The 16,961-nt window shown below is 46.0% G+C and overlaps 1 protein-coding gene across 5 annotated transcripts; it reads right to left on the reverse strand.

Annotated features, from left to right (window-relative positions):
- Positions 1-285: 285 nt before the first annotated feature.
- On the reverse strand, positions 286-16,364 carry NEU3 (neuraminidase 3). Of its 5 annotated transcripts, none has more exons than XM_032853056.1 (3): positions 16,086-16,364; positions 11,686-11,891; positions 286-5,333 (listed from the first exon to the last, which is right to left on the reverse strand). In XM_032853056.1, the coding sequence occupies exons 1-3, from the start codon at positions 16,108-16,110 to the stop codon at positions 4,254-4,256; spliced, it is 1,311 nt and encodes a 436-aa protein (XP_032708947.1). In that variant the 5' UTR covers positions 16,111-16,364; the 3' UTR covers positions 286-4,253. The 5 variants fall into 5 exon arrangements, with proteins under 5 accessions (XP_032708947.1, XP_032708946.1, XP_032708948.1 ...); XM_032853055.1 differs by having other exon boundaries at positions 11,680-11,891; XM_032853057.1 differs by having other exon boundaries at positions 11,680-11,891; positions 16,039-16,128.
- Between the last annotated feature and the right edge of the window lie 597 nt (positions 16,365-16,961).

Here is a 16,961-nt window from a genome sequence, read left to right on the forward strand (position 1 = left end):
AGTGTCTGCTTTTAGCTCTGGTCATGATCTCAGGGTACTGGGATCAAGTCCTGTATCAGGCTCCTTGCTCCACGAGGAGCCTGCTTCTCCCTCTCCCTTTGCCTACCACTCCCTTTATTTGTCCTCACTTTCTCTCAAGTAAAATCAATCTTAAAAAAAAAAGTTATGAAATGCAAGAAAAGGTCTCAAATCCATTTTTCGAAAGAAGCTGGGTACAAACTAGATGAAAGTATTAGGATGATAATCACCTCATGGTTTCACAACAACGAAACACACAAACAGCAGTCACCAGAATTAAGCTCTTTATTCACCTCCCTTGTTCCCAAGAGTTCTGGTAGTTTCTATAGAAGAGAGGGCACTTTCAGCACTTGGGATCACAGAGCAAGACACACTCAGAACACTGAACCACGGCGTCAGTCCCAGAGTCCTGGAGGAGGGGCAGTTACAGAAATGCCAATTAGGGACAGAGGGGAAATACCACTGACATGAAAACCCAAATCTTGGCTTGGCTTTGGGCTTGGGCTGTAATCCTGAAACACCCAGGCAGGACTCAACTGAAGCCAGAGAAGAGCTCTTTAGGGACTGACCTGGAAGCAGGCCAGCAGGGCGAAGACCCATTTCAGGTGCATGTTCAGCGGGTTTAGAACGCTATCCAACCCGCAGAGGGAGGCAACCTACTCCTCTCTTTGCGGGGGCTCGCCCCGGCCCTCTCACTTAGCTCCAGAAGGCCAAGGATCTTTGATTCCTTGATCCATTCAGCAGAGCCTTACTGCTGTCCATTCTGTGCCAGGCCCTATGCCAGGGGCAGAGGACAGAGAGAGGAATCGGGCACAGTCCTTACCTTCAGGGAATTCCAAACACAACAGAAAAAGCCTATATTAATAAAGAAATTATTGTAATTCCAGGTAAAAAGGATAGAGAGAGGATTCATACAGACTTGGCCCTCAAGGAATTCACAGCCTAGCGGAGGCCTAGAGGGCACAAGACAGACAACAATAATACCCCGCACCCCATGGTAATGAACAAAGGGGGGCCCCAACTGGGCACTGTGGGAGCACAGAAAGGGATGACTTGACACCTACCGCATAACGCAGTGGGGGAAATGCACAGCCTACTGCAGAAGACTGGAGAGCCTGAGCTGGCTGAAGTGGAAGTATTGAAGCCTACTGCCCTGGAGAGGAGGTGGGGCAGCCTCAGGTTGATCTCTGTGGGTGCCTCGGGTTCCCCAACAGACAGGGCGCTATGTCTCTTATCTACGGCTACTGTTGCATGATATCCCAAAGGACAGGAGGGGAGACTGATGACCAGGAGAAACAGATCCAAGGAAAGCGCCCAAATAAAAGCCCTGAAATGAATACTAGGGGCCTAGGAGTGAGGGCGTCGGGAGGTGGGGAGCCTGAGCGGGCCCAGCAGCTTGAAGGGGTGGGAGTGGGTCTGGATACATATCAGCAGGAGGTGGCCCCTACCTGTGCTTTCTTGCTCTCCCAGGGATGCGCCATGTGTGCCAGATGGATCCATTCTAAGGGCCCAGAGACAGGGTAGAAGCAGGTAGAAGCCTCTAGACTAGAGGCCTCCAGTCTGCTGTCCTCTTTTCTTCACAGCTGCCATCACCTGCCCTGTCTTTTTCACTCTCCCAAGCTGAGAGGGCCTGGAAGAGGCTTGGTTAGGATACCAGGGTCACGGGATAGGTCCCAGGGCCCTGAAGGCCTCGGGGAATGGGCACAAACAAGTCAGGAGTGCCTACAGCTGTCTCTGTTGGTCATCTGGAACGTGAATAAGCTAGGTCAGCTTCCAGTGACAGGGCCGGGGAGGAACCAGTCTGCAGCCTGAAGTGCTGGCCTGTGTGGGTCACACAGCTTGGAGTCAGCTGCCCCAGGGCTCCCCCCACACGTGTCAGGAGACACCCCCAGCCTGTTGTCATTTCTTCTTCACAGCAACCACCACCTACGCTGCCTCTCCGGCCTAGGTCTCTTATCTGGGCCACGTTCTCTTTCTTCCTAAAGGTGCCGGAACTCCTGCCCTGCTGTTTTCTTCATAGCTGCCACTGCCCACTCTTCCTCTCTCAAATCCTCATCCTGCAGCCAAATGCTCTACCCCTGAGCTCTACCCCCATTTAGCCTCATTCTGGATTACCTCTGTCCCCAATCCTCTTTTCTTGCCAATCCTGAACAATGCACACAGGCCCTCCGCCTATTAGGAGTTTCACTTCTAATCACTAAGGAGAAGCAAACATAAAGCAAAGGGGAGGGCAATTCAGAGAAGGATAAGACATCTTTTGAGTGCTGGTCCTGGGCATCTGTGGTCCGCACTGGCATGTGACTTCCTCCTTTAGACCTTGTTGGAGAAGGAAGCCATACCTGCTATTCCTATCTATTTGGGGGTACGATGCTCAGGAAAGATTTGCAGAACATGAAGCTGCTATGACTTAGGAGAGGGCTGCCCTTCCCCGGTTCCTCCCTGTACCACCAACTGCCACGCCCTCCACTGCCAGCTTGACGGAGATCTTCTCTGACAATGGGCTTCATACAAAGAAGCAGAGGTCAGTACGCCTTATCTCCCCCAACAACTGAAGGCCCTACATGCCAGACTAAATGAAAACACCCTCTGGCAGGCAGTGAAGAGCCACAGACGCTTTTCAACCAGGGAATGGCAACAGAAAAAGCACCTTACATTACAGACAGGCTCCCAAGAATATTTAGATAACTGTATAAATGAGTGAATGAGTGAGCAGAACTGCATACTGGGTGGATAACTTTGACAAATGGATGACAGGCTAAGAGAATTTTAAAAAGTCACTCTAAGCCATGGACTTAAGCCATATGTAGGTGAAGTTAATCTCTACTTTCATCCTAGAGGACTCTCCCCCATATGACAGGAGCAACCGCAGCCCCCAGCCTCCTGGGCTATATTCTACAATTAAGACTTGCTCTCTGGGCGATTACTCAGCACCAAATTTAGTTATCTGATACAAGTTGAAGGTATTTCTTCTCCTAAAATAGGCTGAAAAACCAAGTCTTTCGTGATCGAATTTCTGTTACAGCAACAGGCTCCGGGGGAAAGATTCTAAAATAAGAGCAACTCATCTGGTATCATCTGAGACACCCAGCCTTGGTCAATTTCAGCCCCAAACCCATCAGACAAAGGGGCACCCCTACTTCACAAAGAGTGATTGTAATAGGTACAAAAAAAAATTGGCTTGATTCAGAGGTCTAGGGTCTGGAGACCTTCCTCATGGTGAAGACCTTCTCCATGAGTAGAGGAGTGGCTAGGCCAGAACAATATTCTGAGAAAAACAGACGTGGGGGGAACCCAGTGGCCAGCCAAGCCCTGGCAGCTGACTCCAAGCACAATGAAGATGTGACTAAGACAATGCTGTCAGGAGCTACCATAACCCCAACTTAAGGCCCAACATCTATAAACCAGCTGCATCGGTTTTCTTGAATTCTCTCCACTTCTAGCCCCGTGAACTGTGAGCTCTTTGAGGGCAGAGACCATGGGAAGTTCTAGCCAATGCTTTAGAGTCCTAATCTACGACCTTTTCTCATCAGGAACCATTCTAGTACATGAACTTCAGGTTCATCTTTCATAAGAGTAACGCCCTCAGAAACAATAAGTACCATTATCAGGGGTCACTGGCCTTGCATTTCCCATTTTCTCCCCAGGAAATAAGGGTTCTGGAGGAGGAAGGGAAGATTGAGCAGAGCTGCAAAGCTGGAGAAGGAAGGTGACCTCATGATTCTACTGTTCTGCCCAATTCCTCACACCTGCCCAGGTCTCACACCTGGACAAGTGGTGAGTCATTGAAAAAGCTGAGTCCTCTGACTTCCACTTCGAGATCAGAGTCCTATCAGAGACCCAAGCAGCCAGGACCTGTTGATTGTGAAGCATGCGGGCACTCTGCCTTTCCTAAGAATGGAAAGAAGAAAAATCACAGCACCAATCCTCTCATTTTACAAATGGGAAACCTGAGGCCCGAAGAGTTCGGGGGACATGTCCAAGGTCCCAAAGCAAGCCAGGGGCACAACCAGGACCACATTATTGTTTCCCAACTCATAGTTCTCCCCACTGCAGTAGCTATGGCATAATTTTCCTTTTGCTCTTTGTGGGAGAAGAGAAAAAATGTGGAGTGCAGAATATGAAGTTTTGGATTCTCTGTAGACTTCAACCACCTCTGTTAATCCGGCCTCCATTATCCTGGCTGTGGTTGCCTTCTGTGGTTTCCTTTCTATGGAAATTTGGGTCCTAAGTCAATTTTAGCTTTCAGTTGGCTCAGAGCTCCTACCAAGGCTGCAGCAGTCCTCGTGCATGTGGCTCAGGATCTCTCGGTCTGTAAACAGGCGGAAGGCAATCTGCTCACACTCTCGTTTGGTCCCACACTCAAACAAACACCCAAACAAGCCCTCCTTTTCCAAAGCAGCCAAATCAGAGTAGCCACAGGGCCCGCAGTGCAAGATCCACGGGCGGGACCAGCAGGCAGCCCCCAAGGGGGTCTGGTTGAGGTAGATGCCTAAGTTGACCCTCCGCTTCTTACTGGTTGGGTGTGAGTACAAGAGCCAAGACTCGGACAGTGGGCCGGCTTCCTGCTCTAGCCTCGGTGAGCTGTCCAGCAGAGGGCTCTGCTGACCGGTAGGAGCATCTTTGCCATTAGGGTCCTGGCACCCTTGAAGGATCTCCATGGGCCGGAAACTCACCACACTGCCTTGGCAGCCATGCGGGGGCTCACAGAGCTGAGGGCTCAGGGCTGGTCTCTGAAAGTATTCACCATGGTTAACGCTGAAAGCCTCTGCCCGGCACCTGTTTGGTGTCCGGGCGCTGCAATACAGCACAGGGTCGCCCGCCCTCCCAGTCACTTCTGCCACTTCACACTCCACGGTTGCCATGGGCTTAATGAGGCTGCCATGGTGCCAGGTGGCCCCCAGGTCATCACTGTAGATCATCAGGGAATGAGGCTTGGCTTTACATGGTAGCCGGAAGCAAAAGAACCAGTAAGGGATGTAGTAGGCATATGCAGGGATGACCAGCCTCCCCGACTGCAGCTGGATCCCATGACCCGGGCCCACAGCAAATGTGGCCCAGCGCCTCACCTCGGTGCCAATAACCTCTTCAGTCAGGTCCCTCACCTCGCTCCACGAACAGCCAGCGTCCCGACTGCAGATGAAGCAGAGGCGGGCCGCATTCCTGCCTGACACGACCTGCTGACGCTCGGTGACGTGGCCCCGCACACAGATGAAGAATAGGTACACGCAGCCACTCTTCTGCTCCCACACAGGACAGGGGTTCATGGTCCGATGCCCGGGTAGTGTGGCTTCCATCAACGGCAGCAGGGGTCCCCACTAGACGAGGCGAAGGGAGAGAGAGCAGGAGTGAGAGACTAAGAGGAAGACATGAGGCTCACTGAAAGCATCATTTTTCAGTGATAAAAAGTAACTGGTATTAGAACCTATGAAATCATGTCATATTCACCAATAGTCACTAATTCTCAAATATTACAGGACAATTTATAAAGCTGCGAAGAGGCAACACTAGATAATGTATATGCTGTCCTCTGTCTAGAACACTCTTCCACACTTTGTCTAGATGCCCAATTCACCCTCCAAACTCAAAAGTCACCACCTTCGTAAAGCAGTCTATGAAACTTCCTCCCCCCATCCCTCCCAAAAGCAATTGGTGGCTTCCTCTTTGTACATACAGAAGAGTTATAGCACTTATTATATAATAATCATAATTTTTTATGTGACTGACTTCCTTCCTTCCTTATGAGTCTTTTGAGGACAGAAATCAAATTATTCTGATTTTGTATTTCTAGTACCTAGCACATGATAGGAGCCAAATAAATATTTTTTAAAAGTAAGAAAAAAGGAAGGAAGAGGGGGCAAAAAAAAGAAAAGAAAAGAAAATGAAGAAAAGCAAGCAAGGTGGACAAATACAGAATTTAGGCAAATAAAGGGAAATTTTTTTTTTAAGATTTCATTTATTTATTTGGCAGACAGAGATCACAAGTAGGCAGAGAGGCAGGCAGAGAGAGGAGGAAGCAGGCTCCCTGCTGAGCAGAGAGCCAGATGCGGAACTCGATCCCAGGACCCTGAGATCATGACCTGAGCTGAAGGCAGAAGCTTAACCCACTGAGCCACCCAGGCGCCCCAAATAAAGGGAAATTTAAAACAAAGATTTTTTTTTCCTTCTACTATCCTGGGAAGACAATTCATAACACTGTCATTAAAAACTCAAGCAAGGAGTCAGAGATAACTAGGTCGAAGCAGGCTTTATCACTTTTTGTGAGACGTTGGGCAAGTTACTTAAACTTACTTTACTTCAATTTCTTCATCAGTTAAATGGAAAATGTAGTGACATGCTCACACAGTAATAACATGCTCACAAAGGAGTTGGTGTAAGGCTAAAATGAGATAATGCCTAACAAGACGTATCACAAAGAAAGGCCTGATTTCCTTAATATATTTTAAAAACTTTATTAGAAATTGGTAAGAGGGGCTCCTGGGTGGCTCAGTCGGTTAAGCCTCTGCCTTCGGCTCAGGTCATGATCCCAGGGTCTTGGGATTGAGCCCCACATTGGGCTCCCCTGCTTCTCGGGAAGCCTGCTCTCCCTCTCCCACTCCCCTTGCTTGTGTTCCTCCTCTGTCTCTCTCTGTCAAATAAATAAATAAAAATCTTAAAAAAAAAAAAAAAAGGAAATTGGTAAGAAAATTTCCAGAAACCCAACTAAAATGGGCAAAGAGCAAGATCAGGCAACTCACAGAAAGAGGAAAAAACAATGAAAATATGTTTAACTTCACAGATAAAAGAGAAAAGCAAATTAAATTGATGTCATACTTTTCATCTAATAAACTGGCAACATCATGAACACATCATGAACTTTGACACTATTCTGTTGCAAAAATGTGAAGAAACAGGCACCCCCTTACATGGACTGAAGTGCAAAATGGTTCAGTATTTATGTAGGGTATATCAAAATTCCAGATGCATTTATCCTTTTCCAGCATGCCCAATTCTGGAAATTTATCCTAAAATATCTCTGCTCATCTAATTAAGTATATACAAGATTACTCACTGTGGCATTGCTTGGAACATCAAAATATTCTGCATCCAAATATCCATTAACAGGGGACTGGTTAAATGAACACCCAATGCAAAAGATGAAAAAAGAATAAGGAAGGCCTCTGCACATTGAGATAGAAAGATCTCCATAATATATTGTTAAAAGAACAAAGTACAGGCCAATGTATGTAGTATGCTACTTTTTGCATAAGAAATAAGAAGAAAAATCCTTAACAGCAAACTAGGTAATTTGAACCAAGCTTCCCACTGAGACTAGTGAGGACAGATAAAACCTTAAAGCAAAACATCTGGTTAAAAGCACCAGAGAGGAAATAAGACAATGAAAAGTTATAGGCCAAGAACAGAGAGAAGTTCATTCAGACAGATTGGCCTGGTATTTCAAGTCTCTTTTCCTTTTAGCATGTCTCTGCTGATTCTCAAAGAGAGAACTGAAAAGCTGAGAAGCTGAACAATTTGTTTGACAGCCATATGGGGCTAGGAGAACAAAAATTTGGGGGCCCTGGTAAACCCCCGTGCTTTATGACGGAACTTTAAAGAGCTAAATGCACAGATGTATACCAGCTCTCACGACCACCACTCTAGAAAACTAGATGGCATTATCTACTGAAGTGGAACATAAACCTACCCTATGATCCAGTAACATCATTTCTAGATAGAAACCCACCAAAAATGCACATACGCCATAGCAAAAACACGTACAAGAATATTCAGAGTGGCCTGTACACAACAGTTCAGATAAACCTCAAAAATACTGAACAAAAGAAGACAAACATAAAGAATAAAGATGAAAAACAGGCAAAACTGGGGCACCCGGCTGGCTCAGTCAGTAGAGCAAGTGATTGTTGATAAGGTCATGAGTTCAAGCCCCATGTTGAGTGTAGAGTCTACTTTAAAAAGCAACAACAACGACAATCAAAACTAAGCTCTAGGGCGCCTGGGTGGCTCAGTGGGTTAAAGCCTCTGCCTTCGGCTCAGGTCATGATCTCAGGGTCCTGGGATCGAGGCCCACATCGGGCTCTCTGCTCAGCGGGGAGCCTGCTTTCTCCTCTCTCTCTCTATGCCTGCCTCTCTGCATACTTGTGATCTCTCTCTCTCTGTTTCAAATAAATAAATAAAATCTTTAAAAAAAAAAAAAACTAAGCTCTAGAGCTATAAATCAGGATAGTAATTACCCTCGAGAAAGAGAGGGAGGATAAGAGAAGTTTCTGAGGCACTGGTAATATTCTATGTCTTGAGCTTAAGTGATGAGTCCACAAGTGTTGGCTTTCTCAATTCACAGGGATAACATTCATGTATTGTGCATGGTCATTTATGTTTTATGTTTTCTATCTATGTGTTATCACTTCATGTTAAAAAGTTTCAAAGGGGAGCATTAAGAATATACACTCATATTTCTTTGTTTCTGTAAGAAGCAGCACTAGAAGGGTAGATAAGAAACAATCGTGACAACCTATAGGAAGCAGGGCAGCAAGAATGGGATATATATCTTTTTATAGCATTTTATATCATATATGCCACATGAATGTATGTGAAATAAAACATTTAATTCCTGCATAAGTAAATAAAATCTTAAAAAAAAAACAGCAAACATAATGGCCAACAAGCATAATGAAAAGATAGATACTCAGTATCACTAATAATTAGGGAAATGGAAATCAAAACCACGATGAGATATCACCTCATATCTACTAGGATGGCTACTATCAAAAATAAATAATGCGGCACCTGGGTAGCTCAGTGGGTTAAGCCTCTGCCTTCGGCTCAGGTTATGATCCCCGAGTCCTGGGATCGAGCCCTGCATCAGGCTCTCTGCTCAGCACAGGAGCCTGTTTCCTCCTCTTTCTCTGCCTCCTGCTCTGCCTATTTGTGATCCCGCTCTCTGTCAAGTAAATAAATAAAATCTTAAATAAAATAAAAAATAATAATAAGTACTAGCAAGGATATGGAGAAATTGGCACCCTGTACAGCCTTGGTGGGAATATAAGATGGTCAAGTCATCGTGGCAAACAGCATGGAAGGTCCTCAAAATATTAAAAATGGAATCACCACATGACCCAATAATTCCACTTCTAGATATCTACCCAAAAGAATTAAAAGCAGGAGATATGTGCATTCCCACGTTCATAGCAGCATTACTCACAATAACTAAAAGGTGGGGGAACCCAAATGTACATCAACAGATGGGTGGGTAAACAAAATTCGGTATACAAACACAACAGAATATTATTCGCCTTAAAAAAGAAAGAAATCCTTGGGGGGCGCCTGGGTGGCTCAGTGGGTTAAAGCCTCTGCCTTCGGCTCAGGTCATGATCCCAGGGTCCTGGGATCGAGCCCCACATCGGGCTCTCTGCTCCGCAGGGAGCCTTCTTCCCCCCTCCCCTCTCTCTGCCTGCCTCTCAGCCTCCTTGTGATCTCTGTCTGTCAAATAAATAAATAAATAAATAAATCTTAAAAAAAAAATTTTTTTTTTTTCTAAAAAAAAAAAGAAATCCTGTCACATACTACCACACAAATGAACTTTCAGGACATTATGCTAAGTGAAATAAACCAATCACAAAAAGGCAAATACTGGATGAGTCTACTTATATGTGTTATCTAAAAACTCATAATAGCAAAGAAGAAAGGTGGTCGTTAGGGGCTGGGGGAAGAGGAAATGAGGAGTTGTCCAAAGCATATAAAGTAGTGGTCATGCATGATGGAAAAGCTCTAGAGATCTGGTGCACGACAGTGTGCCTCTAGTTAGCAATACTGCAACGAACACTTAAAATGGTTAAGATAGAAAATTTTATGTTAGGTGTATTTTACTATAATTAAAAATTGTTTTTAAAAAACAGCAAAAGTGAAAAGGATTCAGAGGTTTTAGCTGACCATCTACTTGATGTTAGTCACCCTGTGTTGACTAAAGCAGATGCTTCTTTATATTAAAATTGCTTTAAAGAAAGGTTACAAAATGGGATAGCAGCCTCACTGCTGAGCTGGTCAGGCTATGAAAAAAGACACTGACATCCCAGATCAAATCCCAAAGACAGTAATCATGGCTTTCATGGGACGAGAAACCAAATCAAGACTGTGGCCCCACAAGCCACTAAAAGGACTAAAGCTGGTGAGCCCCCAAATCAGAAGACCCGGAGGGTATGAACATCAAAGAGCATTCTCTGGAAAAGAGGTCTCAGGTTATATATAGATGAGATGTCCCAGAAGACCAATGGGTGATTTGAGAGAAGTATAGTTTGTCTCTCTACCAAAACAAAAGTTAACAGTTGCCACAGGATCAAGTTCCTCACTCAAGATGTTGTGTAAGCAGACCCTTTATGGAAGATGACTAATGTTGAGTTCCAACTATGTAACTGCTATTATTAATTACATTTTACAGATGATGAAACAGAGAAGAGTCAAATCCAAGGTCACACGGCCATTAAATGGTTAGGTCTTGCCTGACTTCAAAGCCATGGGCTTAACCCCTAACTAAGCTCTTAGTAGCTACCAAGGGAATACAGAAGATCTCTGCACTGGGCAAGAAGTTAGGCTGATCATTCTTCTAACTTCGGCTGATCATTCTTCTAACTTCAAGATTCTACAATCAGGTAAGTCAGAGAATGAAAGTGATAAAATACAGAGAAGGGAGAAGGATTAAAATGTACAGGTCTGTGAATGTGAGACAGTTGGGCAGTGAGGTGATGGGACAGGCATGGTCTGGTAAGAAGTGGTCATGTTTCTGTGGGTAGAAAATCAGGGCAGGTTAGGGGGATGAGAAGGCCTATTACAAAGACATCTATGTTTGTTTGTTTGTTTGTTTACAAAAGACTCTCAAATTCATTGTCTCATTGATCCACACTTGAGCCAGCTCTGCAGGAGAAAAGACAAATGGGAGTCCCAGAGTCCCAGAGGCAGCAATCACTCTCCTCTAAAAAATTCAGTGAAGATGAGCCCCTTAGAGGTGAGAACTCCAAAGCCAGCTCTGTTGCTTGAGATGCCTGTGCCTGAGGCAAACCACTTTAATCCTATTTCCGCCTGTACTATGGGGCTGCTATGCGCCTCACATAAAACACGCAGGAAAACGAGGATCATTTTTTTCCTTACCCCCACCATCTGCTAGCTGTGGTCTTGAACAAGCTACCTACCTCCTGGAGGACCAGGATCCCTCACCAGAAAACTGGACTAACAGTGCTTACTTCCCTGGGTGACTTGTAAGAACAAAAGAGAATGTGAACAAAAAGCACACCGCGTGTTAGCTGAATCTGAATGAACCGCGGAGGCCCCTGGAATCCGAGATGGAGTTTAAAGCCTGCGTCTGCTGCTTCATTATAGTTGTGTGACCTTGAACATGTGGGAATGTCTCTGTGCCTCAGTTTCCTTATCTGTGAAATGTGACTGACCACCGTTCCTATGTCACAGAGGAACTATTGAGGATCCAAAATGGGCCTGGCACACAGATGTACTCAGTTAAGTGAGAGCCATTGCTTTTACTGTTTTGGGGGGCTTGTTTTTCCTTCCTTCCACACAGGGCTTTTCCAGAGCGGACAGGAAAGGGCAGAGACCCTCAAGCAGTCTAAGCAATGTGGAGAGAGACTGAGGCTCGGAGCCAGATCTGGGATGAGGAGTCACCTGTACCGAGTGCCCAGTCCTCAACCCTCGCCTCAGCACCAGGTGGAGAGCGTCCTCGTCCCTGCTCGTGGAGCGCTTCTCTGCAAAGGCCAGGAAGGTGTGGGTGGGGGGGATGTAGAGCAGGGCTGGGATCCGGTAGGTGACCCCTCTCTTGTCTTCCTGCTGGAACAGAGGGCTGTTGGAGGAGCACGATGTCACTTCTTCCATGACCTCTGTAAGGATAGGAGGCAGCTAAATGTGTGTCCGTCCCCCAAATGCTGCCCTGCGTACAAGTTCCGCTCCATCAACCCATTTCTGGAGATCACACACAGGGAGGGAGAGACTTACTCAAATGTTTATTTTTTTAATCCAAAGTCACATTCATGGTCTCAAAAGCATAAAGCAAGCAATACACATGCTCATGGAACAAATCTATCCTCCAGACTCTATGGAAATCTGACACAGCCAGTGCCTAGCATGTTTCTCCAGAGATTCGTGCATGTACTTCTGCCAGGCGTCCAGGGGTAACACCGGCCTGGACTGTTTCTAATGTCAATTTCTTTGGAGTTCTTAGGCCATTTGGGTAATGTAAATATAAATCCAAATCCACATGTGGAAATGCCCGTGGTTAAGGATTCTCTGGGGAAACTTCCTCCCTCTACTAGAGCCTAGGACATGAGGCAATCTTCTTTGTCATCTCTCCATGTCAGCAGTAAGAATCCTTTTTGCCTAGTCCACCCCATCAAAGGGTGTGGACTTGCAAAGGACCTAGCCTCACGCAGGGATCTTGGTTCCTGAGAACCTAACCTATGTGGGCCCATCGTAGCAATCACTGCAACAGCAGGTCTGTTCAAGCCCTAACTACTAGGTAGGGGAGACTAGCGAACATCGAGGGCAGCTGAGCTCAGGTTAAGGGGATAATTACTCTGGTTTTCAGTTCACTCTTGGTTTCTAGGCCCCTGGGAATTTCTCGTATTTCCTTGCAATTTCAGCTCTAAGGGATTTTATTATATTTTATCCACCATGGTACAGGTTAGCTAGCCATTAATGCTGAAATGGAAGTCTCCACATACACTTCTCAAAGAAAATCAAGTACTCTACTTCTCAGAGGCCCAAAACAGGAGTTAAGCCAGACAAAACCAGGCTTAGAATTCTTTTTTCTTTTTCCCCCCTCTCTCACCATCTGTCATCCCAGCCTTCTCTTTATAAATCACTTGTAAAAATGGTCAGGCTATAAAAACAAGGCTTTATTCATTTATTTAATAAATATTTCTGGGTGCCCACTCCCAGTCGGGCCATAAGGTAGGTGCTGAGGCGACAGAAAGGAATCAGAAGTCCTTGCTTTCAAGAAATCCGCATCCAAGTGAGGGAAACAGACATACACGGACAATTACAACGTCATGCGGTGTGTGCCACTTGAGAGGTAAACGTGAGAGTGTGGAAGAAAACAGAAAAAGAGCATCTGTCCAGATCAGGGCAGCCAAGTGAGCTCCCGTCTCATATCCTACACTCTGTGCCTTTCTGGTACATTCTCCTTTCACATAACCAAGAGCTTACTCCCTCAACTCCTTCAGCTTTGTTCAAATGTCATCTAATTGAGGTGGCCTTCCCTGACAACTGCCCTGCTCCTCCCTCTCCCCTCTCTCTGCTCTCTTGGCCATGCCACTAATCCTCCAGATCATACTGTTTAATACAAACTACAGAACAGAAGCCCCATGAAGGGCAGGGATTAGTCTGTTCTATTCTCCGCTACATCTTATACCCAGGACCATGCCTGGTAATTGATAGGCACTTGATGAATATCTGTTGAATGACTGAATGAATGGGCAAGCTGGATCCTAAAGGGTGGTCAGCCAGTTGGAGGGGGTGAAAAGGGCAGAGGGAGTGGATGTGAAAAGCCTATAAAGGACAGAAAACAGAGTGAACTGTGGGGACTACCAGTCATGAGGTAGGACTATAGTGGAGTGCAAAGGTGGGACTGATCAGGAGAGGCTGGGTATCTTATTAAGGTGTTTATCCCACAGAGAGGGGGCCACTCAAGAGTTTTTGGCAGAGGAATGGCATGATCAAGTATGCATTTTAGACCAATCTCCCACATAACCTGTAGGTAATAAACGGAAAGTAAAAGTTGTACTGCTTTTGGCTATAGCTGCCTAGTGTCAATCAAGACAAACTTATCCACGGCATAGGAATGATTCATGTGTTCACTTGTTCCTAACTTAAAAGAAAGAAGAAGCATGGCTCATTATCATGAGGGGGACTGGGCTGGGGGGTGGCCTCCAAGGTCCAGAAGAAAAGCCTTTCCTCACTCCAATTCTAGGCACTCAGTAGCAGAATTGAAAAGCAAGTGAGAACTGTCTTCTTCCCACGGTGCTAGAGCACACCTCTCTCTCCTCAATTCAGGCTCTCCTCCACAGAGGATCCGGCTTTTTCTAAGTAAACATCTATCCTGGAGCCAAGCTGTTTTAATGGTTAAGAACACAGGATTTGGGCAACACTAGGGACTACATGACCTTGGATCTGTTATTTAACTTTCCTAAGGCTTCAGGATCTTCATGTATAAAATGCAGTAAGTTGCTGAGAGAATTAAATTAATAAGTTAAAGTGGCTGTTACAGAGCCCATGACATAGTATGAGCTCAATATATGGTGGTTATTATTTTCAGACTGTCAATCAATACACATTCTACACTTGACTTTTCAACAACACAGCGACCAGGGGTGCTGACCACCCCCACCCTGGCAGTCATAAATTCATGTATAACTTTTGACTCCCCCAAAACTTAACTATGAATATACTACACTTGACTGGAAGCTTTACCAATAACATAAAGTCAATTAATACATAATTTGTATGTTATATGTATTATATACTGTATTCTTATCATGTTAGAGGAAAAAAATGTTAAAATCACAAGTCAGAGAAAATGCATTTATAGTACTGTACTATATCTATGAAAAGAAATGCTTATATAAGTGAGACCATGAAGATCAAACCTGTGTTGTTCAAGGGTCAACTGCAGTTTTATTCCTTGAAATCCGTGGGTGATGATGATGATAATAGTTAACAACTCTCCTTCTTAAAAGCATTTAAATCCCTCTATGTCTCTGGGAAAGATCAAATTTTGAATTCTTATGAGCCAACTCTCTAATTATGAGTTACTACCAACACTGTTAATCGTCAATCAACACATGATTATTAGTTAACATGGAAAGAGAAATTCTCTGGGCGATAAGCATGGAGTGGGGAGATGGGACTAGGAAAAAGGAAAGGGAGAGGAAAGGGGGAGAGCACCAAAGCAGAAGCACAGCTTGTCAAAGAGGACCTCATTGGCATCCCAGCTACACTTCTGTGTGACCTTGCTTGAGTCACTTAATCTCTCCCGGTCCTGGACTCCTTGTTTGTAAAATGCGGGTAATAGCTACCTAAGATGACCAATATGAAGAACTACTCAAAAGTGCCTTATAAACTTTAAAGCACTATATAAGTAAAAGTATTATAAATTTTGAGGTCTTCACAATTTCACTTATGGCTTTGCTATCCCTACAACAACTGGAATCACTATCGTTACTTGTTATTATTTATTAATTTTTATGAATTATGATTATGCTGAACATGTTGATGACAGTGGCTCACACAAACTATATACTGGAAACAAAGGATAGAGAAGAATCAGATAAGAGTTCTGCTTTGGAGTTGGTCATTTTAGCCGAGAACACGAGTTATTAATTGCTGCTCCATATGATCACCTATCAATCAAGTCCTCCCTGCTCTCTTAATGGGAAAGAGTATAGTGGGGCCTGGACTTTGAAGTCTGACTTACTTCTGTACCTCTGTTTCCTCACTTGTAAAGGGGATAATGCCACCGATTTCTCGGCACTGTAATGAACAATGTAATTCCAAAGACTCCAGTTAATTCAGTGCACCAGGCAGCTTCCAGTGAACCCCAGAAGGAAGCCTTCCTAACTCATTTACTCCTTACAACTCATACTTAAACAGCACCCATCCTTTGTCACGCCTTTGGAGATCTAGTACTCCAAACCCCTCTCACTGTACACAGGGAAAACTCAGGCCTACAGTGGGGAACAGCAAACCTGGACCAAAATTCAGGTCCCTTAAGTTCCAGCTGGGGACTCTCCATGATCCCCACACCCCTCTCTAGAAAGAAGGGTTGCCCCAAGCTCAGTTCCCTTTCATCTCTAAATGGTAACTCTAAGGTTTAGGTCTGGCTTCACTGGAAGGAAAACAAAAATAGACCAGCCAAGAATACTCTGGCCACGTCTGAGATCCTAGTCGACTGCGTGGCTCTGACTCAATATTCTCCCCCAGACTGGATTTCCTAAGCCCAGACGGTGCCGCCGAACCTGTCCCCACACTCACAGTGCCCCAGTTTTGGGGAATCTCTGCAGTGTCGCAGCCCCGCTCACCTTCGCGGGACCCCGGCTCCTCCATCTCTCCGGGCAGAGCTGGGCGCCGGGCAGCCCTCAGGTCTTGGGACACCGAAGCACGGGAGAATGACCCAGGCTAGGGAGACGGAGGCGGCGGGTGGGAGTGGAGAGAGCGAGACTGCGGAGGACTCGGAAGCAAGCCACGAAAACTAAAGAAACAGGGCGACAAAACCCACGGGGAGGCGGGGAGACCGACAGACCCCAGACGCCCGGAATAGCAGGCCGGGAAGCGTGGGCGGGGACGCGCGGAGGCCGCTGACAGCCTGCCGTTGGACCTGCCGTTGGCTCCTCCGCAGACTCAACCCCGCCCCGTGAGACGGACGCAGTCGAGGCCCCGCCCCCTCCCCGCCCCCTCTCTGCCCAACCGCGGCCACGCTTTCGGTCTCTCACCTCTAGCAGCATTCCAGAAGCGATATGGGACCTACCCCTTACTCTCCGGCCACCACCCGCTACAGCGCAGCCCTGAGTTTGGTCCAGGCCCTGGGCCTATCACGGGTCCCACAGGCCGTGGAGCTCCCTGGCTCCGCCCCGCACCCTTCTATTTCCTCCCCCTCCTTGCCTCCCTCCCCTCAATCCCCTAGCCCCACGCTCTTATCTATTGGGTCTCCTGTCAGTTGATAGGTGTCACCGCCTAAAATTTCCCCGGACAGCCTGAGAGCCAAAAAAAGGTTCCGGCCGCCAAGCGAGGACTCCGCAAAAAGGACGGGAGATCTAGAGCAATGGACACCCGCCCTTAAAAAAATAAAAATTATATATATAATTTTAAATGTGTGTGCATGATTATATATTGAGTGCGAAAAAAGTAGTATTACAAGCCACTGAATAAAAACCCATGAGTTCATACTGATGTAATTG

The sequence above is a fragment of the Lontra canadensis genome, unplaced genomic scaffold (genome assembly GCF_010015895.1).
Source record: "Lontra canadensis isolate GAN:19392208 unplaced genomic scaffold, GSC_riverotter_1.0 scaffold7, whole genome shotgun sequence".
Taxonomy (NCBI): domain Eukaryota; kingdom Metazoa; phylum Chordata; class Mammalia; order Carnivora; family Mustelidae; genus Lontra; species Lontra canadensis.